The sequence below is a fragment of the Peromyscus leucopus genome, chromosome 1 (assembly GCF_004664715.2).
Source record: "Peromyscus leucopus breed LL Stock chromosome 1, UCI_PerLeu_2.1, whole genome shotgun sequence".
Lineage (NCBI taxonomy): Eukaryota > Metazoa > Chordata > Mammalia > Rodentia > Cricetidae > Peromyscus > Peromyscus leucopus.
Genome location: NC_051063.1, coordinates 85,965,623 through 85,993,319, shown reverse-complemented (window position 1 = coordinate 85,993,319; position 27,697 = coordinate 85,965,623). Strand labels below are relative to the sequence as shown.

At 46.8% G+C, this 27,697-nt stretch overlaps 1 protein-coding gene across 2 annotated transcripts; it reads right to left on the bottom strand.

The window, feature by feature from the left end:
- Positions 1 to 3,625: 3,625 nt before the first annotated feature.
- Positions 3,626 to 22,658, bottom strand: Gde1 (glycerophosphodiester phosphodiesterase 1). Of its 2 annotated transcripts, none has more exons than XM_028867790.1 (6): positions 22,265 to 22,658; positions 15,657 to 15,832; positions 13,302 to 13,407; positions 11,070 to 11,162; positions 8,483 to 8,694; positions 3,626 to 4,805 (listed from the first exon to the last, which is right to left on the bottom strand). In XM_028867790.1, exons 1-6 carry the CDS (start codon positions 22,523 to 22,525, stop codon positions 4,658 to 4,660), a joined length of 996 nt encoding a protein of 331 aa, XP_028723623.1. In that variant the 5' UTR covers positions 22,526 to 22,658; the 3' UTR covers positions 3,626 to 4,657. The 2 variants fall into 2 exon arrangements, with proteins under 2 accessions (XP_028723623.1, XP_028723624.1); XM_028867791.2 differs by having other exon boundaries at positions 15,657 to 15,828; positions 22,265 to 22,651.
- Between the last annotated feature and the right edge of the window lie 5,039 nt (positions 22,659 to 27,697).

Sequence of the window (27,697 nt, the reverse complement as noted above, 5' to 3'; positions counted from 1 at the left end):
CTGCAAAGCAGTTCAGAGTTTAGTCCATTAGAAGCTGATCCACCCTGCTGCTTTTGCTAAAGCTTATCACATTCTGCAGTCTCTTTCTTCAGAACACAGGGATGTTTGTAATTCGAGGTGCTGATATCTGGTTTTGTCTTTGTTGGGTGGGTGTTTTGTTCCTTGGTTTCTGTTGCCCTCTTTGGTTCTTAGGAGGGTGTGGTGGCTGTGTGTTGCCTGATAGGAAATTCTTTTGGGACCCTGTTAGATGTGGCCACTGAAGGTCCTGGGTTAAAATGTGTTTTCTATGTATTGGGAGCTAACGTTAGGAACAGGGATGGTCTGGGGTGGGGGCTAAGGGGTAGCAGGAAGACAAAAGCAGAGTGTTCCACCAAGATTTGCTTAGTCCTCTGGAATGGGGCAGAGAGTGAGGAGAAGCCACATGAAGGGATAAGACTCGGAGATCAGATTTGGAGGAGAGGAGGCAGACGTGAAGATCTGCAGTTAGCTTACCTGCTTCCCTGGCCAGGTTGGCCTGTAGGTTCCCAAGAAACTGGACTCAACTCTTACACAGACATTGTGCTATACTTGTGAATCTCTCATGAGAGAAGATAGAAAATAAGCTAAAGCAGGATGTGAATGGTTTGGAATTAGATCATCAGAGCAACTGCAACCAATAAAGATGTTCTTTGGTTCATATAGATACCCTCCTTATAATCAGATTATATATCCAAGAAGCTGGGAAATTTGAAAACAATACACTAGAGAATCTGGTACATTTTTTTAAAGGAGTTTCTTTACTGAAAGGACACTAGACTAGCTTAAATCAAAAGCTCTTATGAGGCTGGGGAGATGCCTCAGCCAGGAAGGAACTTGCTCCCTAAACATTAGAAGCAACTGGGGTCCCCAGAGTCCATACAGAAAGCCAGGCATGGTGGTACACTTCTAAAGCACTAGCCTGGGGATTGGGTAGAAACAACAGATCCCTGAAGCTCACTAGATCCATGACATTCGGGTTCAGCGAGACTCTGTCTCAAAACAAACATACAAATGTAGGGAGTGGATGATCACATCATGATCATCAATGATGCATCTCCACGGTAATAAGCTTCCCACTGCCTGATAGTTAAGTTTCTCCCCTGATGCAGTAAGCCAGATCAAGCTGAACTGTCAAAATAGAACAGGTATACTGAGGGCAAAGCAACTCCCGGGTGGGTTCACTGGTCTTAGCAATCAAGGCCAGAGAAGTGTGCCTGAGCTAAGGCAGGGAGGTTTTATAGACTGTAGATTCCCTCTAGTCCTTTCATTATCTGTCTCCAGCGTCCTAGGGCATGAAGGGGTAGATGAGTTTAGTCTGTAGGGGCTTTAAAGCACACTGCACCATCCATTACAACTCTTTGAAGCTGATGAATCATAAACTGTTTATCTATAACCCTAAATTTATGTTTCCCTCCTAGGAGTATGTCCCATTTCCTAAAGGAAGGTTCCCACTTGGATATAGTCCCATAATTCATCCCTTCAAGTGCAGTGGTGAATGGCTGATAGTATAATATGCTGGGAATGATGGAGATGTTTTACTTTTTAGTCTCTGTTATATGATAATAAAGGTTGGTGGTCTCTGCAATGACACATGCAGGTCAGGATGCTCACTCATCCCTGCTGTCTTTGGCACGTTGCTTTCTCTGCCCCACAGTTTGGTTTCTTTTACTGTGATTTAACTTGGTGCCCACTTCACGGGTTTTGTCGTAAAGGGCACAAAGGAAATATCTTAGACGTGCCTGGCAGCAGACAAGCAATCAGGTTCAGAAACAAATGCACGCTGTCACTTAACGCTGACCACTTCTTTGTGGTACAAATACTCTACTTTGAGGTTAACCTGCCAAGGGCACACTGTCAGGAAGAGTCTGACCAGAACTCAGACCCAGTTTCCTCAGATCCAGATTCTAAGTTAAGCCCAGACTAAGCCTCCCAAGGAAGTGCCTCACAGTATGTACACTTCCTTAGGATTCACTCAAGCCCAGGCCCCATTAGCAAAGGATCTGAATGAAGTCTTAAATCCTATTTGGCTGAGTTAGGGACAAAATGGATTTGGGAGGGAAATCAAGAGATTCAAGTCTCTCCACAGAAGGGCTGCAGCTCTTTCAAGGGCCAACCTGCTTTGTCACATGCCAGGCAGCCATTCTCAGGGACCAAGGCTCAATCAGGCCTCAGATGTGTTTTCTGGGGTCATTTTCTCTTCCCTCCTGCCACTTGGTCATAGTGACATGCTTAGATATTTAACAAATGTTAAATTTTTCTAGAGAACTTCCCTGGGGTTGTGGTTAGAGCTCAGTGTGGAGCATACGCTTAGTGTGAACCCCTGCATTCAATCCAACAACAAAAACTAACAGAAACCCAAAGTTTTAAATATTGGAGTCTATGGAGCTAGGCTGGATTCCAAATGGAGATCCTCCTGCCTCTGCCCCACAAATACTGGGATTACAGATGTACACCATCACAGCCAGCCTAAAAGCTGCCCCATCTGCCCCTGCTAGCTTCTCCCTCCCAACCTTCCCTTTCAGCCTCATCTGTGGCTTTTGTCACAGACCTATAACCTAGTCACGGTGTCCCTCCAGTCCTTCTGTCTTGCTGGCCTACAGCAGGGAGTTTTAAAATGCCACCAGTCTACAAAGCTAGGCGACAAGGAAGCGTGCCAGGTTTTGGTGCTGAGTGCAGGCTCTTGTGATAAATGGGACCTGAGATACTTTCAGCCAACATTTGTAAAGAACCAGGTGTGACAACACATGCCTATAACCCCAGTACCTGGAAGGCTAAGGTAGAAGGGTCTGTAGTTCAAGACCAGCCTGAGCTATAAAGCAAGAGTCTGTCTCAGAAATCCAAGGACTAGGGGTGAGGGTCAGTGGTGGAGCACTTGCCTAGGATGCACGAAGATTTGGTCTGATCTCTAGCGGGGAAGAACATTAACTTCATTTTGCCACTTACAGTCAGGTCTGTTGGTGCTGGCCTGTAATCTCAGCTACTTGGGAACCTGAGAGGTTTGTAAGTTTATGGCCACCCTGAATAACTTAGTGAGACTCTATCTTAAAGAGGCTGGAGGGCCAGTTAAGAGCCTAGCAGACAGAGGTGCTTACCAAGCCTGATGACTTGAATTCAATCTCTGGGACCCACACGGTCTACGGGCTCTTGCAAGCTGACTTCTGATCTCCACTCACATGCACAATACATGTATTTCAATTTTTTGATTTTGTTTTGTCTTTTTGAGATGGGTGTTTCTCCATATAGCCCCAGCTGTCCTGGTACTCACTCTGTAGATCAGACTGGCCTGAACTCAGAGATCTGCCTGCCTCTGCCTCCAGAGTGCTGGGATTAAAGGTGTGCACCACCACAGCTGGCTTAATTTAATTGTTTTTTAAAAAGAGGACTAGTTGTATAACTCTGACAGAAGGCCTGCTTAACATGTGTAAAGCCTGGGTTCCATTTCTAGTATCACAAAAATCCCCAAAAGCTACTTAAGGGTGGTGAGAGGGCCCAGCAGTAAAAGTCATTTTCTAACTTCCATGGCAGCAATGATGGCATGTGTTCACACACACACACACACTCAATAAAAATGTAAAAAAATAAATAAATAAAAACCCAAACTATTAAGTTCACAATAAAAGCCATTTGTTCATGTGGGGATGGTGAGGTCCAGATCACCTGGAATTGGATACTGGCTGTCGACTGTATTATGGACTCAGGTATGTAACTAACTCTGTGGTGTCTCTACTTCCTCATGAATAAAGACGATGCTAACACACCCATAAGCTTTTTTGGAGGGTCGCAGATGACTGTGCATATATGCCTCATTTAGTTCCTAGCCTAGAGCAAAAAAGGAACAGTAGTTCCCCTGAGATGGGTCTGAGAGCGTAGCCCCCACTGTTTTGAGGCTTTGCTCCCTGCCCATTGGTCTGTGCTTCCTCAGGTGAGAAATGAAGAGCAGCCCCAGATCCTCAGAAGCACCCTCCAGCTCCATTTGATTAAGAACCAGTGTGTGCTTGAGATCCCAGGCAAGCCGCCGCTCTGCCCCCTGGTGGCCAGAAGTGCTTATGCTACGATGCCACCAAGAATTCCTCAGGGTGCTCAAGGCTTCCTCTGCACTGGGACTAAAGCAGGTGAGGCCTCCAGTTTGCGGAGCAGCCTCCCCACACACAACACTTTAGGACCAAAGGCTTGGTACACAGTTTGCCCTCTGCTCACCTTTCAATGATTTTATTAGTATGGTCACAAGTTTGACACCTACAGGTCGCCGTTAACAGAGCTGACGACAAATATTGGAAATAAGTGCATTACTGAAGTATGGCAAGATTTAAAGTGTCAACTGGGAGTGATCGTGCAAGCCCCATGCATTGGTGCCTGTGTCCTGACTGCAGGACCCACTCTGCTCATCCTCATGGCTCTGTACCCTAAGCGGGGTTGGGGCAGGGCCGCCCTGCCTTTTTGCAGATCCAGATTTTTAAGGGCACTGTGTTGAGCCTTCCCTGGAGCACGGTGGCCACACCTGGCTTCAGCTTGTTGGGGTGAAAATACGACTATTGCTAGTGTGAGCCACAGGACCCCAGGGCTTGTGCTAACAGAATGTTCTGATGTCTCTGCAAGAGGCCTCCAGGCAGTTTTGCAATAGAGTTTCCTCCCCGGGAGTCTAGAAGTGAGGTGCACAGTCTTCTAGCATGCTGTCAGTGATGTAGCTGGACCCAAGATGGGACTCGTAGTAATTCTTTTCATCAAAGGTGTTGACAGTCCAACTAACAACTTGGATTCCTTTAGCTGACCACTTCTTCAAATAGTCCCTGGAGAAAAGAGAAATAAGGATTGAATTAGAATGAGCAGCTGTCCCTGGAATTGAGCATGTGAGCGAGTATCAACAGTTCCCAGAGAGTCCTAGTGGCCTCCTACTGCAGAAGGCTGGGAAACAGGCATGCCCTGTGCTCCTAATACAGTCAATGGAGTGCTGGGAACCAGGGTGCCCTGTGCTCCTAATACAGTCAATGGAGTGTTGGGAACCAGGGTGCCCTGTGCTCCTAATACAGTCAATGGAGTGCTGGGAACCCAGGGTGCCCTGTGCTCCTAATACAGCAGGGAGAGTGTGGGAACCCAGCATGCCCTGTTCTCCTAATACAGCAGGGAGAGTTTGGGAACCCAGCATGCCCTGCTCTCCTGATACAGCAGGGAGAGTGTGGGAACCCAGCGTGCTGTGTGATCCTTTACACTATCCCAGCTTCAAACATTTCACAGTCACTAATGTCCTTGCCACTGGACCTGGCCTGTCTTTATTCTTACGTCACACTGCTGTCTCTTCCTGTATTGCCGAAACCTGACTTCCTAGAGAACAAGCTCCTCCACATCACACTTGAGCTCTCCCCCCTCCACTCTGTAACCATGAGAAGCAGTACTGTGAGCTCTCCCCCCTCCACTCTGTACTCGGGGTGAGAAGCAGCACTGTGAGCTCTCCCCCCTCCACTCTGTACTCAGGGTGAGAAGCAGCACTGTGAGCTCTCCCCCCTCCACTCTGTAACAGGGTGAGAAGCAGTACTGTGAGCTCTCCCCCCTCCACTCTGTAACAGGGTGAGAAGCAGTACTGTGAGCTCTCCCCCCTCCACTCTGTAACAGGGTGAGAAGCGGCACTGTGAGCTCTCCCCCCTCCACTCTGTACTCAGGGTGAGAAGCAGCACTGTGAGCTCTCCCCCCTCCACTCTGTAACAGGGTGAGAAGCAGCACTGTGAGCTCTCCCCCCTCCACTCTGTAACAGGGTGAGAAGCAGCACTGTGAGCTCTCCCCCCTCCACTCTGTAACAGGATGAGAAGCGGCACTGTGAGCTCCCCCCCTCCACTCTGTAACAGGGTGAGAAGCGGCACTGTGAGCTCTCCCCCCTCCACTCTGTAACAGGGTGAGAAGCGGCACTGTGAGCTCTCCCCCCTCCACTCTGTAACAGGGTGAGGAGCAGCACTGTGAGCTCTCCCCCCCTCCACTCTGTAACAGGGTGAGAAGCAGCATCCTAGCTTTTCCCTCCCCCCTTTCTTCCTTTCAATTCACAGGCAGAACTTAGTTGGCTCCTGGCGCCCTGCCCTATATCTTGTTGAACAGCTGTAGAACTCCTGAAAGTGCACTGACCTTCTCCTGTGTCCCCACCCCAGGTCACGGCAGAGGTGGCAATGAAAGGCAGTTGCTGTGATACAAACCCGACACACACCTTCAAACAGCAAGCCTAGAGCAATCCCATTTTCTCAGACTCACAGGTCCAAGGTGAGTCAGGGACCTCCAGACAGACAAACGGCCCAGAGTCCACTCTCCAGAACTGGGTATTTCTCAAGAGAAACGAGCTACCTGGTGTGTAGCTGGGACAACATCCTCAACGAAGACGCCAAGTAAGGCAGCTTTGGTGAAGTCAGGACACAAGTGTGAGCCTCTCACCTCCACCGCGCCCACTTCCTCACCTGGCCCCACACTACTGGCCCTCCCTGACAGCAGCAGGGCTGGACTTCCTCTACCAAGTGGCTGATGGAGAAGCTGGAGTCCAAACCCGAGCCTTGGGCACGTGGGAGGTGCTCACCACTCAACTGTGATCACCAGCCTGCTGTGGATATCGATATATGTAAATAAATCTGATTGGTCGATAGCCAGACAGGAAGTATAGGCGGGACTAACAGAGAGGAAAATTGAGGTAGGAGAAGGGAGACTGCCTGGAGCCGCCGCCAGGACAAGCAAGATGTAAGGTACCAGTAAGCCGAGCCACATGGCAAAGTATAGATTAATAGAAAAGGGCTAAATATAAGAGTAAGAGCTAGACAATGATAGGCCTGAGCCATTAGACCAAACAGTTTAAATAATGTAAGAGTCTGTGTCTTTATTTTATAAGTGGGTTCCGGGACTGGTGGGACTTGGGAGCTGGAGAGAAATTCTCCAGCTACACCAGCCCTCTTTGGTTTTCAAACAAGCTCTCCCTGTAGCCCAGGCTGGCCTTGAACTTGTGATTCTCCTGCTTTAGCCTCCAGAGTTGCTGGGATTTCAGGCCTGTGCCAGCAGAGTAACAATTACCATCCCACTCTTCCTTCTCTGGGATCCTCTCCCGGTCCAGACGAGGTCAGAGGGCAATGTCTATGCCCTGCTGGCTTCAGAGCTGTTGATGTCTGCTGTCTTTCACTACTGCTCTCCATCTTATTGAGACAGGGTCTCTCAATGAACCTGGAGCCTGAAGCTCCAGCTAGACTGGGCCCCAGAGTCTGTTGGTCCACTCCCTGAGCACTGGGGTTACAGGTGCACGCTGCAGCACTAGCTTTTACATGGTGCTGTGGATCTGAAGTCAGGTCCCAGTGCTCCTACGGGACGCACTGTACCCACCAAGCCAGCTGCCCAGCCCTCAGCTGTGGTTTTCTATTCACTGGACTGAACACTGGATTGGCATCCCTGTCCTATCCGCCATTAACCTCCTACTGGACACTAACATGCTTTCCAGGCAAAGAGCCTGACTTTGGTTCTTGACTGCAGCCTCAGCTTCCTCATGGAGCACCCGGCAGCACTGTTGGCAGTCACCAAACGGCTGCTGCACTGAACGCATGAGCAAGCTGAAGTCATGTGGAACTACACTGTGGAGCTACAGCCGGAAAACTGCCAAAGAAGGGCTCAGAGACATCAGCAGTTAGAGGAGAGTCTGCAGATGAGCTGAGGGGAGGGCGGGAGCCTAAGGCTTTGAGGCCACAGGAGGTTCTGCGGCAGCTCTGCTCCGCCCCTGCTCTGCCCCGCCCCCCCGCTCTGCCCCGCCCCCCGCTCTGCCCCGCCCCCGCTCTGCCCCGCCCCCGCTCTGCCCCGCCCCCGCTCTGCCCCGCCCCCGCTCTGCCCCGCCCCCGCTCTGCCCCGCCCCCGCTCTGCCCCGCCCCTGTTCAGTTTCACAGGAGCCAATCATTAGCCATGCAATCCCCCTCTCACCATCACTTCCACTCTTTCAAAACTGCACTGAAAACCAGGCTGGGGAGACGGCTCACTGTAGTGCTTGCCATGTAAAACCACCAACACAAAACCCAGAAGGAAGTTGATGAGGTGAGCTACGATGTGTCAGCTCTGCCACACGTGACTTACGGATACATTACACAATTACTGTGCTACAGAAAACTGTCATTTAGTGTCTTAAAATAATAAAAAGAAGTGCTTGTCACGCAAGCATGAGGACCACAGTTGGGTCCCAGCGCCCGCACAAAAGCCGAGAGACACAGCAGCGCTCAGGAGGTGGAGACAATCCTGAGGAAAAGCTGGCTAGCTGGACCAGCTCTATCAGTGAGCTTCGCACACACACAAACATACACAACTGGAACCTGTATAATGGAGACTATCTGATCAGCCTGTTGTGGCTCCTCCCACACTCTCCCAGCGGCTGGCACCACTCTGATCTACCAGTCTGCATGTTTTTAACCCTCCTTCCCAGAAAGAGCACTCAGGACATGCGAGACCAAGAGACAAACAACTTCCAACTTACGGGGAGACAAAATCCTTCTGCATGAGGAAGGCTGAGATGCCACAGAGGTACCACAAGACATTGTGCATGCTCCAGTCAAGCAAGATGTCCAACACCACAAACAAGGACTGCTTCCAAAAGACAGTGTAGCGAGGCTTCCCGTCTCCAGTATGGCTCAGGCTCCAAGGCCTGTGAGTTAGGGCTGTTATTACTTTCTGATCCACTTTTCTCATCTGGAAAGGAATTTTGGAAAATAAAACGATCATGTCTTAAGTCTACAGTTTTTCAATATTTTCGATTTACCAAATATTCATTTGATGAGAAGGCCATGGTGCCTACCCCCATGGTTACTAAATATGTCATCTCTCACAAACCCTTTGAGAAAACATACACCAGATGTTGATATTCAATACTCAGTACAACTGAGGACCTTTCTCACAGCCCTACAGGCACTGCACTCAGATCAAAGGGAGAGAACTGGACTGGGGAGGGAGCCCAGCAGCAGAGTAGGAGCACAAACGAGGCCCCGGGTTCAGTCAGAAACACACAGAGCAGTGAGAGAGAAAATGTCAACCACAGGGTCACGTTTTATTTGTTTGTTCGTCTGGGGTTTTGGAGACAGGGTCTTCTGTAGCTCAGGCTGGCCAATCACACCAATCCTCCTGCCTCAGGCTCACAAATGCTGGGGTTACAGATGTGCACCACCCATGCCTAACTTTCAGGTCACGTTTTAATAATGCCATGAAGATAAACTTCCAGTCCAATTAACTGAATAGCAATTTAAATTCAGAACTCAATGAGGATGGAGGCACAATCATTTTAAGATAGGCTGGTTAATTTCAACTCTGTTCATGGTAAGACTGAGAGCTGTGGGGAGGAAGGGGGAGAGAGAAGGAAAGAGGGCTGTGAGGAGGCTGGAAGAGGGCACAGCAGGAATGGAGTAGTTGGGAGGAGGGACCTCAGGCTGTGCTCTCAGCTCCACGGAGAGCATCCCACACTCTAAAGGCCTCTGTGCTCAAGTAAGCCTGGGAAGCCTGATTCCACGTGTCTGTAAACCCCGGGGCCTTCCCCCCTGTGAAGGCCTGTACTGGCAGGCACTGTCCCACTGCAAACATTTTCAGTGTATACCCTGTTGACCATGCTGGAAGGATGCCACAGAACTCATCATTTTGTAAACTAGTAAATAAAGAGAGAGATTAAGTAATTACCCTGTCTATAGGGGAACTAATGATAGATCAGGAGGAGTCTCATTTGTAGATGATTCTGAATAAAATATTAACATTTCATAACTTCCTAGTGAACTCACAGACCTGGCCACTGTATACCAAGAATCCATGACAAAGCTAAAATGGCCCAAGCGAGGAAGTGTGCCTCCTGATGGGCATACACCTCCCACTAGGACATAAGCTTGCTGAGAACAATCAATCCTAACCACATGAGTTCTTACCTTACTTTACCAGTTTACAGGAAGCAAAGTGGGGTAGAGTCTGTAAAATCTCATGAGTGTACAATCACCAAATCCAGACATGGATATCACAACAGCATAAATAATTTCAGGACTAGGGACACAGCTCAGTGGCAAAGCATGAGGCCCTAGCAACACACACATATACACACACACACACACACACACACACACACACACACACACACACCACATACGCTCACATGCACATTCAGATACGTCCATCTGGTTTCTCCAATGAACACATGACCGGGGAAGGGATACTTTATTTGGGTATTGATGCAAATGAACAATTTTTTTTAAATATAAATAACCAATTCTTATTTGAAAAAAAGTTAAAAGCATTCATGGAACTCCTGATATATGAAAATTTCTATTTATCTAATCTCTGATGATAAGCAAAAGCTTATTAGGGAAGATCAATGGGGTAAGAGAGGAAATAAGCAAGGTCATGGCTAAAAGGAATTCATGTATTAACCATTTTTTTTTTTTTTTTTTTTTGGTTTTTCGAGACAGGGTTTCTCTGCGTAGCTTTGCGCCTTTCCTGGAGCTCACTTGGTAGCCCAGGCTGGCCTCGAACTCACAGAGATCCGCCTGGCTCTGCCTCCCGAGTGCTGGGATTAAAGGCGTGCGCCACCAACGCCCGGCTGTATTAACCATTTTTATGTGCATCTGAAACACTATATAAGAGGGGTTTTATTGTTGTTGTTATTTGAGACAGGGTTTCATTATATAACCCAGGCAGACCTCAAACTCAAATCCTCCTGTCTCATTCTTCTAAGTGTTGGGATTACAAGTGTTCCCACCACACTGACAAGAGGTGGTTTTAAGGCATGTTTTACTGTTACTTTTTGAGAAGTAGGGCTGTGGACTTGTATTCTGTTCTGAAGATGTTTACCAAGGCAACACGATTGAGCCTATAAAGTGCTTGGCTAAGAGAAGGTGCTTTGAAGAGCGGCTGTGCATGTTAAGGAACAGCAAGCGAGCACCCCGAGAGGCTTCCGCTGCTCATAAAGAAAGAGCCTCTTGACTGTGGCCGCATTCAGTTCAGTGTGACAGGCATCAATCTTATGCTCACAGAGCCCACCGCTATTCCCTCCAGCAACTAACCCAATGTGACATACAAAGAAAAGCCTAACTTACCTTATAGATGACTTCCGGCAAGAATGAGCAGACCATACTGTTATTGTACAGCTGTGGAAATTCCGTGTATATATTCTTGAGAGCAGCAGAAGCCTGTAGAATAGAAATTCATTTGGTTAAAATCTACCAAAATACCATTGTGCCAGCAAGCAGCTGGTACATGTTAAGTGCAAATGCTAGCAATTAAATCAGAAGCATGCTAATACTGCACATGGGGATGCTGAAAGTAATGGCCACCTCCACTGACACTGAGGTACATTTTAAACTCGCAGCGGCAGAGGGAAGCAGCCAGGCATTGCCGTATTACCACGTTGAGAGGCTCACCAAGCACCCCACTTTGGGGCAGCAATGACTGGCTACAGGCCAGAGAAGGCTGGAAGCAAACACCCTTCCTCAGTCCCTGGTTAGCCATTAGGAAGAGTTCTTTCCTACCCACAATCTACCTCACCCGAGAGAAGCCTGAGGTTCCCAGCGGGGGACCCCAAAGGGTGATTTGCTCAGGACAGACAGACCACTGAAAGGACCCACCACTCATCACGGAGAACACAGGGGAAGCAGTGGGGTGAGGGGGATGGGAAAGAGCTGGAAGTCTCTCAACTGTCCCCAGATGGAACACAAGTCTCTTTCTATAGCAGCCCAGCTAATAGACAAGAGAGAAGTAACAGAATTTCCAAATTGACATCTCTAATCTTCTGAATGCATGTCAGTAGCAGCTAACACAGGAAGGGGCACCAGACACCACGGACATCACCACTGTTGAACACTGCTGACTCTGGGACATGACACACTCCCCCAAAGTAGAGGGGAACACAGAAGTTACATGTGTCCTGCCTCCTCTTCACTAATGGACTGGGTGAGAACTTAAATTCTCACAACCCTATATGGTAGTTTCATTATTCCCATTTTATCCACAAGGGAAGTGGAGCATGTCAAGCTCACCCCGTAGCAAGTACAGAGCTCTGTCAACGTCTCTCAGACTCCACAGCCTGCACTCGTGGCCTCAGGGCTCTACAACTCAGGTTTCTGTCAACACCTGCCCCTGTACTGCCATCTTGGTCAATGGGATCACTGTGTTCTACCCAGCCTTGGCTGAATACTATAAGCACCCATCTGGAAACAGGGGCTGAAGGTTCTAGAACAGTTTCTTCTTACTCCTTGCCCCCCTTCTCCTATTAACAAAACAAAACCAGACAGGAAGGACAGCACTCTGGTTGAAATGGACCCATCAGGCCTCCCAAATATGGACAACATCAGCAACCAAGCCTGGGGTGCTTATTAAAAAGACGTGTTTTGTGGGCACAGCTGGGTGGTAGGCACATGTTTAGCATGTGTGAGGCCCTGGGTTCAATCCTAGACACCAAATATACAAATAAATATTTGGAAATTCACTTGACCCCCATGTTAGGAATCTTCAGTATTCCTCCCTTGATGTGGCCTGTAAAATCCTGGTCTGACCTATTCAAGTCCAACAGGCACTTCAGGGGGTTCTAGTTGGCAGGAAAACCTAAGTACTTATATAACCAGTTTACTGGAATAAAAATTAGTCACAAACATTTTCCTCTTCCCTTAAAAATGAGAGTTTACTGTAGTACAATTCCAGCGCACACTTATGCTCACACTTGTGGTTCTAATAATTGGTTTAAATTATTTCCTGGGGTTGGTAAGAATTCTCCAGTGATGAACACTAACAACCATGACTAAGGGTAAATACTCTGGAGAAGCTGGTTATTAGACAAGTGTCATCCAAACTGTGGCTACCAGTGGGTCACACAGAGGAACATGTCTGTCCTGTGAACTGCCAGCAGCTCTGAGCACAGCAGTTCCTTCTGAATGCAGCGCAGGTCCCCATCCAATCCCGAGCCTGGGAGGCAGATGTGCAGGACCAGCCTGCGTGCACCTCGCAGCTCCTTTCTGTGCAGTGAGTGGCCCGCTGCAGAAGTGCCTCTCTCCCGATCACATCACATCTTTTGGAAACTGTTCTGTAAACCCTGACCCAGGCACTCTGTGCTGGCTGAAGACTTGCACGAGTTACTGAAGGGCTTCGTAAAAGGAAAACATTTTCAAAACTTAAAATACATAAACTGCATTTTATACTTCCATTAAGTAAATATAGCATGACTTATAAAAATAAGGAAAAAGAATAAATAAGAAAATATATGGCTAGTTTTGAAAATAATAAGCCTTCCATAAGACATCTTTTTAAAAAAGCAAAGTCCATGGAGTAAACTGTACCATATCCGCATGGCCTTTGACATCAAAGAAGATTGTGAGGTTGTGGCTGAGGCACTCTGTCACGGCTTCCTTCAGGGTAGGGATCTTTTCATTAGGGAACTCATTTCTGCAAGAGAGGAGAAAGGAACGGCTCACAGCAGAGAGGACAGAACAAGAGCGAGGGTTATTGGAATGGACACTTTACAAATGTCTCCTGAACAAAAGCCAAGAGTGCTTTTCCTTCTTCAACCACACCATAGCCAGAAAATTTACTACGGGTACCTGAACCAAAGAGCAACAACAACAGCAAAACCCATGGAAATGATAGCATTTGCACAGAATTGGTAACGTATTATGTGGGAGTCCACAACTGACTCAGTTTCCCAGTTTGAATCTGAAGTCTATTCTGAGTCAACAGAGTTCAGGCTTGTTTGCTCCAAGGCTGTGAGAAAGTCCTGATTAGCCCACAAGAAGGAACACCCTATCTAGCTAGATGCAGGCTGCTGATGCCAGCCAGAGGTCCATCGAGATAGAAAATGAAACTTCCTGCTCCTTGATGCAAGGCAGGATAGATAGTGATTGAATGCCTGTGCTGTGCGTTGTTCTACCTCCGTCCTTCAAGACTGTATATAAGCTGGCTGTGGAATAATCTCGGGGCTGTCGGGCACTGACCGGCAGACCTCTCGACTCTTCTGTCTTCTTCACTGTCTCTTCAATCCGCACACCTCCACCCAGCTACCCAGCTGACTGTCGGCAGGCTCGACAATGTTAGTAACCTGCTCATCAAAGGGCAGACTACACCCACCTTTGGAGAACTCAGGGACTTGATTTTAAGTTAATTCTTCCTTATGCAGGGAAAAAAATCCTAGCACATGAGTCTATTAACTGTACTGCTGTGTAGCTGTTTGTTTAAACCAGTGGTTCTCAATCCCGTGGGTTGCGACCCTTTCCGGGGCGGTGAATGACTCTTTCACAGGAGTCTCCTAAGACCATCTAAAAATTACAGTTATGAAGTAGCAACGAAAATAATTTTATGTTTGGGGGTCACAACATGAGGAACTGTATAAAAGGGTCCCATCATTAAAAAGCTTGAGAATCACTGGTCTAAAAGAATATATATTCTGCTAAAGAAAATGAAGCTTGAGTGCCTGATACACCACAGATCAGCTTCCTCTCATAATGAAGTCACTCTACACAGTTTAATTTGTGCCTATTCCAACCTATTACTATCAGATCTTGGCTTGAAAAAGTGCATGGATAGTTTACATGTTACAGGCAATTCCATCAGCCATTTGGGCTGATGTCCACTCCACGGAGCGAGAGAGTGAGCCCTAAGCTTGCTGTTCTCTTGACACCCTCCCCCCCTTATTTTGTTTTGCTGAGACAAGGTCTCACGGTATAGCCCAGGCTGGCTGGAACTTCTGATCCCCTTGCCAAGCAGAGGGATTACAAGCACAGGCTACTGCACCTGTTAAAACACCTGTTTTTCCTGAACCATGGTTCTAAATTAAGCCAAGTACTTCATTTGGAATTGATCACTGGAAAGGCTATTCGTTGTAATTGTGGAATCAAGAGTAGTTATGTGGGGCTGGAGAGACGGCTCGGTGGTTAAGAGCACTGACCACTCTTCCACAGGACCAGGGCTTGATTCCTTGCTCCCACAATCCCATGGCAGGTCACAACTGTCTGTAACTCCAGTTCTGGGGATCCGCTGCCTCCTCTAGACTCCTTAAGCACTGTACATACATGGTGCACAGACATACATTATTATTTATGTGTATGGGTGCTTTGCCTGCATGTATGTTCTCTGTATCATTTGCATGCCTGGTGCCTGCAGAGGTTAGAAAAGTGTCAAGTCCCCGAGGACTGGAGTTACAGACAATTGTGAGCTGCCATGTAGGTGGTGGAACTCAAACTTGGGTTCTCTGGAAGGACAGTCATTGTCCTTTTAATTCCTGAGCCATCTCTCCAGCCCCCGTCTTCATCGTGACAATAAAAACATGTGCTTGTGGTTTTTAATGTAATGCTAGTTCCCTGGCCAGTGGCTGATACTCCTTGAATATTGATTTTTCTGACCCAATGATGAAGGTCTGATCCTCTGTAAGATGACTTAGACCTAAGAGATTAAAGTCAGCCGAAGCCAACGTCCTGGTGCTGGAAGGAGTACCAATCACTTGAATATCAATTACAGAGTGGGAATGGGTTAAATGTACACACAGCATCTCTGTTGTTGCTGATGTGTGCTCACTACTTGGGAAGCCTGTTCAGTTCAAATGAAGAACCTTTCTTAGAACAGACACACTTAGAAGGTGCCAGTGTCTACCTGTGACCACAATGACAGCTGAAGGACCCGTATGAACGACCTCAGTGACTCACCTGAGTCTGTGATTTGCTGCAGGGTTAAGTTTCCTAATTTGTTCAAATGTCAGATCACATAGTCGGCCAGACCCGTCTGTTGTCCTATCTACTGTGTTATCGTGCATCAAGACAGGAACTCCGTCAGAGGTAAATTCGATGTCCAGCTCCACACCTGCTGCTCCATTCTTAGCTGCCTTAACAAAAACATCCACAATATTAATGTCAACACTTACAGATATCACTTGATATCTAAACACGAAAGGAAAGCAACATGGCTGGTGAAGTAGACAGCCGCCCTTATGGATTTCTGCCTTTTTCCTCTTCCAGGCAGCCCCCAGATAACAAAGGAAATGATAAAACAGATGATAAAGTTATAATAGTTATTAGCCTTTTCTAGTTTCTAGGAATTACTGTGTTTTAAATGTATCAACTCATCTGATTCTTACAGCAAACACTATTAAGCAAGTGCTAGTAACATCCTCATTTTTCAGATGAGGAAATTGAGACAGATTCAGAAATTTGGGTTGGAGAGATGGCTCAGTGGTTAAGAGCTCTGGCTGCTCTTTCAGAGGTCCTGAGTTCAATTTCCAGCAACCACATGGTGGCTCACAACCATCTATAATGGGATCTGATGCCCTTTCCTGGCAGAACAGAGTCCTCAAACCTTTAAAAAATACATAGCATAAATAAGTAAAATTTTAAGGATTCAGATCTTTGCCCAGCAGTACACAGGTTGGGATGTAGCAGGGGCTGCACTCTGAACCATGTGACTTTACTATTAATGGCTCTATTGCAGAAGGCCTAGCCACCTCAAGGTTGGCATGAGTGACACTCCCTGTTGTTCCCTTACAGGGTTTATGTACTCAGCACACAGCAAAGTATCCATGAAGAACATGCAATACTGTGCTAATGCAGTCAAGCGCCCCACAGGTTCACCATGTTATGCACTCTGTCCCTTAAGCATGCATTTCAAAGGTAATGAGTCAGATTTGCCAGTCAAATTTAAGGGGGAGGTTTTTCTACTTCATGTCAATATTTTTCTACCCTGATACTCTAGTTAGAAATCTACATATTCTTTTAGCTTCACTCATGTGACCATGGAATCCCTTCGATTCCATCTCTGGCTGTGTCATCTAGGTTGAGTTACCATCTGGCTAGGCTCAGCTTCTTCATTAAGATGGCATTTCCATAATGCTCCACAGGTTGTGTGTATGTGGAAATAATGCCTGTAATAAGCCTGGTACCCAGCTCAGAGGTGGCATTCCCCACAAGCTATTACAACAAGAAAGATAGCTCAGTGAGTCATTCCAAGAAAAGCTTCCATCTATACTGGTGACAAAGCTTTACAATATGAAAGGTTACAACCTGCCTAAGTTAAAACTGAAATGTACCGTAAGTCAACATGGCTTATGTTTTATAACATAAAATCACAATTCAGTGTACACCACACATTTCTTTCACTATAATACAAACAATACCCTTATTTCTTGATGCTACACTAGACATTTAATTGTACTTCTCTTCACCAGGATTATTTGGTCACAAAACAAATAGGATGAGACACAGTATTTTAACAAGAGTACTAACATGAATGAATGAAGACTACTAATTTATACTTGCTCGCGCTCTCGCTCTCTCTCTCTCTCTCTCTGTCTCTCTCTCTCAGTGCTGGGGATCCAGCCCCACATCTTACACATGCCATCACTGGCTTATTTACTCAGTCCTTGGTTTTTAGAGGCAGGGTCTCACTATGTAGTTTGAGATGGTCTTGAACTCACAATCCTCCTGCTGCCTCAGGCTCCTGACGACTATGATTACAGATGTCACCACTACACCTACCTATTGTCTTTTGAGCAGTTTATTAAAGACAAAAAACAAATAAACAAACAAAAAAACACCCCAAAATAAAAACAAACTCACAAACCCTAAAAAGGTTGTTCAGAAAACAATTAAGAGTTTCTAAGAGCAGATGACCACATTCAACTTGCTTTCCCAGTACTCTGAAGTTGAACCCTTGCCTCTAATTCACAGGAAGATCTAGAAGACTCTTTCAGGCAAGAGAAACAGCAGACAAACTGCAAAGACCTCAGGTAGGAAGGAGCCACTGAGTCGGGTGAAAATGCTTACTGCTGCCCAAACTGACTCTCTTTCTTATAGTTAGTGCAGACTTATCCTTGCCTTAGTGTTTAGCTTGGCTCACAATACGTGTTGCTTGTGTGTGTGTGTGTGTGTGTGTGTGTGTAGTATTCCCATTATGTTGGATAGGGGCACCCAGGAATGTGATGCCCCAGCTGCACTGACCACCTGCCAAGTACAGTGAGAGCTGGCAGATACCAGGCCACTGGCAAGCAGATTGAGCAACAGAACCTAAGTAATCCACGAACATCCTCAAACAGCTATGTTAGCCTGCTGGTGGCCAAGCTTCCTCCCACTCCCACTCATTAGGTAAGACAGTGAGTCCTCTGACTGTGAGAAATTTTAAGTTATATATTCAAGTACATGAAGCCAAAAGCATCCTAAACAAACACTGGGTGACTGGGACAGAGACATCGGGGCCCCTGAGAAGGAAGAGAGAAAAAGTTAGGGGCTGGGAGTGCAGGTCAGTGGTCGAGCGCTTTGCTTAGCTTGCTTGAGGTTCTGGGTTCCAGCCCTGGCACTACAAACACAGAATGCAAAACCAGACTGGAAGGCAGGAGGGAGCAAGGGAACTTAGATTTTTAACTAATTGCAAGCAGAGGTTTTTTTTTTTGTTGTTGTTGTTGTTTGTTTGTTTTTCAAGACAGGGTTTCTCTGTGTAGCTTTGAGCCTTTCCTAGAACTTGCTTTGGAGACCAGGCTGGCCTCGAACTCACAGAGATCCACCTGCCTCTGCCTCCCAAGTGCTGGAATTAAAGGCGGTGCAAGCAGAGGTTTTAAGAGAAGGAAGGATATAATTTCCCCAGACAGGGTCTCTCTATGTAGCCCTGACTGGGTTGGAACTTGCTACATGTATATATAAAACAAAACTGGCTTCAAACTCACAGAGATCTGCCTGTCTCTGCCTCCTGAGCACTGGGATAAAGACCTGTGCCACCACACCCATCTATAATTTTTATTTTTAAAGCCATCTTCTAGTACTGAGTGGACTGTGAACATAATTGTATTTCTTTGCCACCATTTTTAATAGTGTATCTTTTTAAAAAATATTTTTAAATTATTTTAATTATATGTATATGTGTCTGTGGGGGGTATTCACATGTCAGTGCAGGTGTCTGTGGAAGCCAGAGATGATGGATCACCTGGAGCTAGAGTTCCAGCAGTCCTCTGCAAGAGCAGAATATTCTCTTAATTGCTGAGCCTCCTCTCTGGCTCCTGGTTTTGTGGGATTTGGGGGGAGGGGGGTTGTTTTTTCTCTATATAGCTCTTCTTGTCCTGGAACTTCCTATGTAGACCAGGCTGGCCCCAAACTCACAGAGATCCACTTGCCTCTGCCTCCACAGTGCTGGGATTAAAGGCGTGCAACTCTACAGCCAACTGCTCCTTTAGTTTTTGTTTTTTGATTTTTGAGACAAAGTTTCTCTGTATCTTTGGTGCCTGTCCTAGAACTTGCTCTGTAGACCAGGCTGGCCTGGAACTCACAGAGATCCGCCTGCCTCTGCCTCCCAAGTGCTGGGATCAAAGCGTGCATCACCACCGCCAGGCTGCCAACTGTTTTTTTTTTTTTTAATCCATTCATTTCTCATTTAGCTAGTTTTCTTCATGTAACTATCATATTACCTGCCAGAGACTCCATTGGTCAGAGCATCTCTGTACCAGTAGAATGTCTAAGAACACAAATTATGAGGTGCAAATGGGCAAGGCGAAGGATAGAATACAATCCAAAACCCAAATCTGATGGAAATTCTCTCTCTTTCTTTCTTTCTTTCTTTTTTTTTTTTTTTTTTTTTTTTTTGAGACAGGGTTTCTCTGTGTAGCTTTGCGCCTTTCCTGAAACTCACTTGGTAGCCCAGGCTAGCCTCGAACTCGCAGAGATCTGCCTGTCTCTGCCTCCCAAGTGCTGGGATTAAAGGCGTGCGCCACCACCGCCCGGCTCTTTTGTTTTTTTGAGACAGGGTTTTTCTGTGTAGCCCCGGCTGTTCTTAAACTAGCTCTGTAGACCAGGCTGGCCTCAAACTCTGAGATCTGCCTGCCTCTGCTGGAATTAAAGGCATGCGCTGCCACCCAGCTGCGACCTTGTCCTCAGCAGTCTGTGGCAGCTAAAGATGGTCCAAATGACCTGCTCTTCTTGCAGACTGAACTGCCACATTTCCTTTCTTCTTCAGCCCAGGAAGCCATCTGATACAATGTAAGAGTCACTGTAATTGTATGTAAGACATGCTCCTCCCACAGGGAACTTTGCTCTGCTTTCTTTGACACAACAGGATGAACACTGTATTAGCATCTCACATATATGCTTCCTCATTCATTTAATATGACTGATCCAGGCAAACATACTCTTGGCCAAATCACACTGTCAACAAATGCTTAGGAACACTTTCTGTGCTCAGTTAGCTTTGAGCATTCTTTAAAGCAATTTACATCCAGGTGAGCGGAAATGGAACCAATGGCCATCATGTGCTTTTCCTCTTCTCCTGACAATGGACATACACCTGCCTTTCACCAACTCAAAGGCTGTCTGTCCACTGTCTCCTCCTTAGATTTAGTTTCCTCATCTTTACTCTGGGATGGCATTCTGGATGGCATCAAGCTGTCCTTAGATCCCCGGGAAATAGCTCACACATGGGATTTCACTAGACTTTGTGTACATTAATCCAGAACCCCATCACCTATTTTATAGATACCATTATTCTTTTCATTTTACAAATGGGGAAAGTGAGGTTAGGGCTGAGGCCAGGGTGCTCCATGTGCTCTGTAGATAGTACTGGATTATGAGCAAGTTACTTTAGCTGGACAAAGAAAATAGAGAACTCGCATTCAAACATCCTGGAAAATATTTTAATGTAGGCCAGAGCATCAAGTCTTCCCATCAGGAGAAGGCTTTAGTCTGGAACAGTGGTTCTCAAATGATCCTTTCACAGGGGTCTCCTAAGACCATCGGTAAACACAGAAATTTACATTACAATTCATAACAGTAACAAAATTACAGTTATTAAGTAGCAATGAAAATAATTTTATGGTTGGGGGGTCACCACGACCTGAAGAGCTATGTTAAAGGGTCGCAGCATTAGGAAGGTTGAGAACTTCTATTGTAGAAGGAGCTGTGTGTGTGTGTGCTGGAGTCACAGTCTTCCCCCATAGTCTACATCTTGAAATGAGAAGACCAGATGTACAGCTGTCTAAAAGGTCGGGTGTGGTGGCGCACACATTTAGTCCCAATAGTCTAAAGAAGGCAGAGGCAGGTGATCTTGGTGAGTTCAAGGGCAGCCTGGTCTACACTGCCAGTTCCAGGGCAGCCAAGGTTACTGAGACCCTGTCTCAAAAAGCAAAGGAAAAAAAAAAATAACAAAACAAACAACAACAAAGAAAGAATAAAATCTGTAGTATTTGCATATAGTCTAGGAATGTCCTCCAACACCCAAGTCAGCTCTCAAGAGTTCTTATGCCTAAAGCAAACTGCTATATAAGTAGTTAGGCTGTGCCATTACACCACACATTTTTTTTTTCCACGGCTATTTTTTGATCCACAAAGCCAACATGTAAGAATGCTGACTGTAGTACACAGGAGCACACAGTCCACTGAATGCTCTTACCATGCAAGCTGTCATTAACACCGAAACAGAAGACTTACAAGGACAGGGGGTTATCAAAATTCTCCAGGGTGCCTTTCAGAAAAGGGAGACAAATATTGATCAGGAGGCTGGCTGCTAGTGTTGACCATGAAAGTGTGTTTGGAGAGATAAGGACAGTATCCAAGTAATGCAGAGGGGGAAAAAAATACACTCTGTGATAAGAGCAATTTGGACTAATCTCTCCTCACCAGGTAGTGGTGGTGCATACCTTTGATCCCAGCACTCAGGAGGCAGAGGCAGGTGGATCTTAGTTCAAGGTCAGCCTGGTCTATGGAGTGAGTTCCAGGATAGCCAGGGATACAAAAAGAAACAGAAAAAAAGAATAATCTCATTTACTGACAAGAACCTATTTGACCAGGTTCGTGGTTCATGTCTTAGTTTATCGGCACACACTGGATTTTGTTCTGCTCCGCGAAGCCAGGACCACATATAGATAAATCTGTTGTGGTACCTTACCACTCCGACATCAGCCTCACCTCAGGACCTTTGCACTTGCCATCGGCATTTCTTGGAACACTTCCCACAGACTCCAAAATTCCTTGTAATTCTAGTTCCAGTTCACACATCTCTACTCCATAGAAGACTAGTCTGCCTCAAATCCGTCCACTCCTTTTACTTCTGCTACATAGTTGCATTTCACCCTTAAAAGTATCCTATTATCTCTCTCAACTCCGACGAAAGCCCTGCCAAAGGAGCTTGGCCTGGTTCCAGACTGTCACCCCAGCGTCTGGCACACAAACCAAGTCTACAAGTACCTGCGGAATTCTCGAAATAGCAGAAGTGGGGAGGGATGCGGGGCCGGGCTGCGGAGGAGAGGGGGGGCCAGCGGCGAAGCAGGCCCAAGGCTTGGAGGGCTCACCTGCCGGATGGCCGCCAGCGTGTTCTCGGGCGCGTCGTGGCTGCCGCCGCGGTGGGCGATGGCAGACACGCGGTCACGGGGCTTGAGCACCTGCAGGACCCGGCGGGACGGCACCGGCTCGAAGCTGAAGAGCCGCAGCAGGACGTAGAGGCTGCCGGTGAGTACGCAGGCGTTGAAGGGGCTGCGCGTCACCACCAGCAGCAGCACCAGCAAGAAGGAGAAGGGGCCCAGGAGGCCGCCCTGGTCCTCCCACAGCCACATGCCGGCGCCTGCACCGGCACGGACCGGAGCCCCGGACCTGCCGGGCGACGCGGAGACGCCGAGGTACTGGCCACAGCCGGAACCCTCCGCTGGGAGCAGCGATGCACAATGGCGGCGACGGACCCATCTCGAGAAAGAGCCCGCCCCCCAGCCAATCAGAGTCCCGGAGCTCCAGCGTTAGGGGCGGAGCCGCTGTCATGACAACAGAGGCAGACCCAGGCTCCAGGCCGGGGTTCCAAGGCTGCTTAGGGTTACAGGAGGCGAGGTCAGGACTTCAGCCCTGGCCTTTAGACTCAGTAGGAGGGAGAGACTGCCAAGGTTCCTTAGTGACCTTGTATCTGACCTCGAGAAAATTGAAGGCTGGGTGACTTTGAAGGAACAGGACGCTTAGCCTGTTTATTCAGATATGCCAACTAAACACTGGCTTAGGCGTTATTGTTTCCGGAGTTCTGCGTCAGAGTCAGAGTCTGGGCCCTGGCATCTGTAAACAGCGAGCGAGGCTCAGTGAACCAATAAAATAGTGAAAAGCAGAAAAATGGTCACATTGGGAAGAGCTCTAGTGTAGTGACACACACTAACTCCTAAGTCCATTTTCAGGGTTCTGACATGAGGTTGAAGTTTAAATAGAGGGCAAGAGGTGTGCATAGATAGATAAGAAGTCCCACCCACCACGGGCCCATTTAGTTCCAGTCTGTCCTGAAAGGTCCTCTGACAGAACTGTGTGAACAAGTTCCTCCTTCAGGCTGATACAGGCTCTAAGCCTTTTCCTTCCCTCAAAATGAGACTCCTGGGGAGATTCCAATTTCCTGGGGTCCATGCCCCTAAACGATGTCAAGAAGGGAGACTCACAAGTGTCTCTTTGGAATAGCTTCATTCCTGTAAGGACTGTTCTACTAGGACACACAAGGTGTGTGCTCTTAGTGAGATTACCTTCCCCTGGGGGAAGTATTAGTGAGTATGATAAAAAGACAAGGAAAATTAAGGGGAAACAGGAAGGGAAAAACCCCTATGGGAAATGTGGTTAAAGTCTCTTGAGAATCGAGAATTCCAGCACATATGGGCCACATTCTTTTTATATGGTGATGCTTCAAGGCAGAATGCTCAAATAGCAACAAATCTTGCTTAAGGTCTCATAATATATGGTCTTTCTCCTTTTCCAGCTCCAAACCTGCAATTTACTGAGCGTTAAACTCCTTATGCAACCTTTACGACTTATGGTTTTATCTTATGGATTGTGGTTCTTCCCAGGGTACCCCCAGAGCCACCCTAAATCTCATTTATTGAAAAAAAAAAAAGGAAAAAGTTTCTTAAGAACTACCTAAGTTAGCCGGGCGATGGTGGCGCACGCCTTTAATCCCAGCACTCGGGAGGCAGAGCCAGGTGGATCTCTGTGAGTTCGAGGCCAGCCTGGACTACCAAGTGAGTCCCAGGAAAGGCGCAAAGCTACACAGAGAAACCCTGTCTCGAAAAACAAAAACAAAAACAAAAACAAAAAAAAAAAAAAAAAAAAAGAACTACCTAAGTTGCTACTGCTAAGACACAGTAAACTCTTTCTAACAAACTCCAACTCTGTTTCATATTGGCTTGTCCTAAAATTCTTTCCTGTGGTGAAGCCAAGGACTCTGTCTTCACCCGAGGGGAGGGTTCTAAAAAGTCAAGCGGCAGCATGGCACTGTGTGTCTGGCCCATGCTCCACGCCCAACTGCTGTTCACAATAGCAGTAGTGCAGCTGACAGCTGACACCTGACACTTGGCTGCATCCCAGGCAAGACTTGTGCTGGCAAGCCCTAGAGACACACCTTATTCTTACAGTGGCCTTCCTTGAGATAGGCATCATATCTGTTGACTTTGGAAGCCTTTCCAGGCACAGTCTGACTATAAATGTGGAAGGAATTTGGATCATCTCCTAAGTCATTGATGAAGAAACTAAGGAGGATAAAGGAGCAATTTCGATATGAGGCCACTTCAGTCACTTGCAACCGTGCTACAAAACAAGCAAGCCAAAAACCAAAAACACAGTTCTGACCTCTTTCGGGAGCCAGATCTGAGTGATCACAGCCCAGGAATGTGTATTTAGGTCTACTCAAACACAATTGCAATGCGGAAGCAATTTCATGTTTTTTGGTTTGTTTTGTTTTTGAGATAGGGTCACACTATGAACCTTGGCTAGCCTGGAACTTCTGTTTTGTTTTGTTTTTCCACACAGGGTTTCTCTATGTAGCTTTGGTGCCTGTCCTGGAACTCGCTCTGTAGATCAGGCTGGCCTAGAACTCACAGAGATTCACCTTCCTATGCCTCCCAAGTGCTGGGATTAAAGGTGTGAGCCACTACCACCTGGCTGGCCTGGAACTTTTTATGTAAACCAGGTTGGTTTCAAACTCATAGAGGTCTGCCTGCCTCTGCCTACAGAGTACTGGGGTTAAAGGTATGTGCCACTAAGCCTTGCAAATTTTTATAGTAACAGAACAAAGAGAAGTTATAAATCAAGGTATTTTTGTACAGGGCGTGGTAGCACAAGCCTTAAATCCTAGCAGATGTAAACTTATCTATTGTTCATTGCCAGCCAGGGCTACACAGTGAGACCCTTTTCAAAACGGAAAGACAAAGGCATTTAAAAATACTTGGGTGGGCCGGGTGGTGGTGGTGGTGGTGGCGGCGGCGGCGGCGGCAGCGGCGGCGGCGCACGCCTTTAAATCCCAGCACTCGGGAGGCAGAGGCAGGCGGATCTTTGTGAGTTCGAGCCCAGCCTGGTCTACAGAGCGAGATCCAGGAAAGGCGCAAAGCTACACAGAGAAAACCTGTCTCGAGAAAAAAAAAAGAAGAAGAAAAAAAAAAAACTTGGGTGGAAACATTAATTAGTCAGTTGGAGCAGACGGAGGATTCTTGTCTGTAGGCCTCAGATGTTATCTGCTAAGCACTCTTAGTTGGGATTTTGTTAATACATTCTAAAGGTTTTTGTTTATCAGGGTGTCAGGTCTGACACAGAAGTGAGCAAGGAATGGCTCTTCAGGGAGCAGGACATGGTGGTGCACACCTTTAATCACAGCACTCCAGGCAGAGGCAGGGGGATCTCTGTGAGTTTGAAATCAGTCTGGTCTACAAAGTGAGTTCCAGGACAACCAGTAAACAAACATTCTGCAACAAGAAACTGTCAAAAAAAAAAAAAAAAAGGAAGAAAGAAAGAAAAGAAACTGTCGTTCTCCATATTAGTCAATCAGTTTAAGCAGACAGTGTCTTCCTAGGAATTCTCCTCTACATGAGGGAACAAGAGGTGGGTAGATTCTCAAGCCCTTAATTCCTATGCTGTAAAAGTAAAAGTAAAAATAGGTCTTTTCCCTCCCTTTTTGACTATGAGTAGAAATAAATTTGTCTTTGTCATTTACCCTCTTATTGCAGGGACAAAACATAATGGGTTTAGGATACCCATGAAATCTCCAAAAAATTAGACAGATTGTGGTGGCACATGCCTTTAATCCCAGCATTCAGGAGGCAGAGGCAGGTGGATCTCTGTGAGATCGAGGCTAGCCTGGTCTACTGAGTGAATTCCAGGGCTACACAGAAAAACTCTGTCTTGAAAAACAAACAAACAAAACCAAAAAGAAATCTTCAAAGATGATTCATTCATTCATTCATATTTTAATTCTGTCTATCTCTCTGTCTCTCTGTCTCCCTCTCTGTCTCTGTCTCTGTCTCTTGTGTGTGTGTGTGTGCGCGCGCGTGTGCGCGCGCGCACGAGAATGCAGGTGTATGAACCTGCATATGGAGGTCACAGGACAGACAGCATTGGGTGTTGGTCCTCAGGCACCACCCATCTTTTGTTGGCAATAGAGTCTCTGACTAAACTGGCTGGCCATTGAGTCCCAGATATTCACCTGTCTCCGCCTCTTCAGCACTGAAGCCCAGCTTTTTAAAGTGAATTCTGGCAGTCAAGCCCATTTTTATCTCCCAGGCCTGATCTATATTTATATAAGAAAAAACTTCTTAAGGCAGGAGGAAGAGATTTCTTTCAATTTCATTCCTAGTTTGGAATAGCAGCTCATACCCAAAACCCCAGCCCATGGGAGGAGGAACAAGAGGATCATGGGAGTTCCAGGTCTGTGCTTAAAAAACTCATTGTCGTCGGGCGGTGGTGGCGCACGCCTTTAATCCCAGCACTCGGGAGGCAGAGGCAGGCGGATCTCTGTGAGTTAGAGGCCAGCCTGGTCTCCAAAGCGAGTTCCAGGAAAGGCGCAAAGCTAAACAGAGAAACCCTGTCTCGAAAAAACAAAAAACAAAAACAAAAAAACAACAACAAAAAAAACTCATTGTCCTCAGGATTAATGGAACTTTACTGGACCTTGGACTACATCTCTGGGATCATTCTCCGCTACGGGGCCCTCTTGTCTCTGTCGGCACTGCCCCTCACGCCCCTTCCATCACACCATCCCTTCTTCTAGAGGAGCTGCATCTACTCTACTCCAAGCTTTTGCCCGAGAGCTCCTTCTCTCTGCATCTCATGTTTATTTCTGTGACACTGGGACAGACATTCCCTCGAGTCCTCTATCATTTCCACTGTTCCTCTGCCTCCAGTTCTTACTTGTCCTGCTTTTCTTTTTCTTTCTTGGTATGAATGTAAGCATGTGTACACATATATAGGGAGGCCAGAGGTGGACATCTGGTATTTTTCTCAATTTCCACGTGAGTTTTGAGGCAGGGTCTTTCATTGAGATTAGAGCTAGAATGCTGGCCAGCAAGCTCCAGTGAGTTCCTGTTTCCATATGCCCAGAACTGAGAATTACAGTTTCCAGCCAGGGCCCATGGCTTTTGTAGGAGAGTGCTCAGTCTCTGAACTCAGGTTCTCAAGCTTGTGTGTGGCAAACACTTTACTGACTGAGCTGCCTCTCCAGCCCACCCTTTCTTCTTATTAAAAATGCTCATACCAGGTGCTCTATAATAGTTTTCTGAGTGATGTCTCACAACCACCCTTGGTAGACTCTTTAAAACTCTTACTGTAAAGCCCAGTTACAGAATGGAAATAGTGTCATTAAATAACAAACAAACAAACAAATAAACAAAAAACGCCCGCTGTCAGTAAGTTATTTAGATAGGAACCAGCAAAAAACATTTGTGGCCTTCTTTTCCTGCCAACTTGAACCTGTTGCCTGTTCCTCTGGACATTTCTGTCCCCCACTG

What these genes read in the sequence shown, in the direction of transcription:
- Gde1 (XM_028867790.1), bottom strand. Translation starts at nt 22,525, where the DNA reads ATGTGGCTGTGGGAGGACCAGGGCGGCCTCCTGGGCCCCTTCTCCTTC. An exon ending in GCAGCAAATCACAGACTCAG is followed by an intron (nt 13,408 to 15,656) that starts GTGAGTCACTGA and finishes CCTCTCTTGCAG; the next exon opens with AAATGAGTTCCCTAATGAAA. An exon ending in TCAAAGGCCATGCGGATATG is followed by an intron (nt 11,163 to 13,301) that starts GTACAGTTTACT and finishes TCTATTCTACAG; the next exon opens with GCTTCTGCTGCTCTCAAGAA.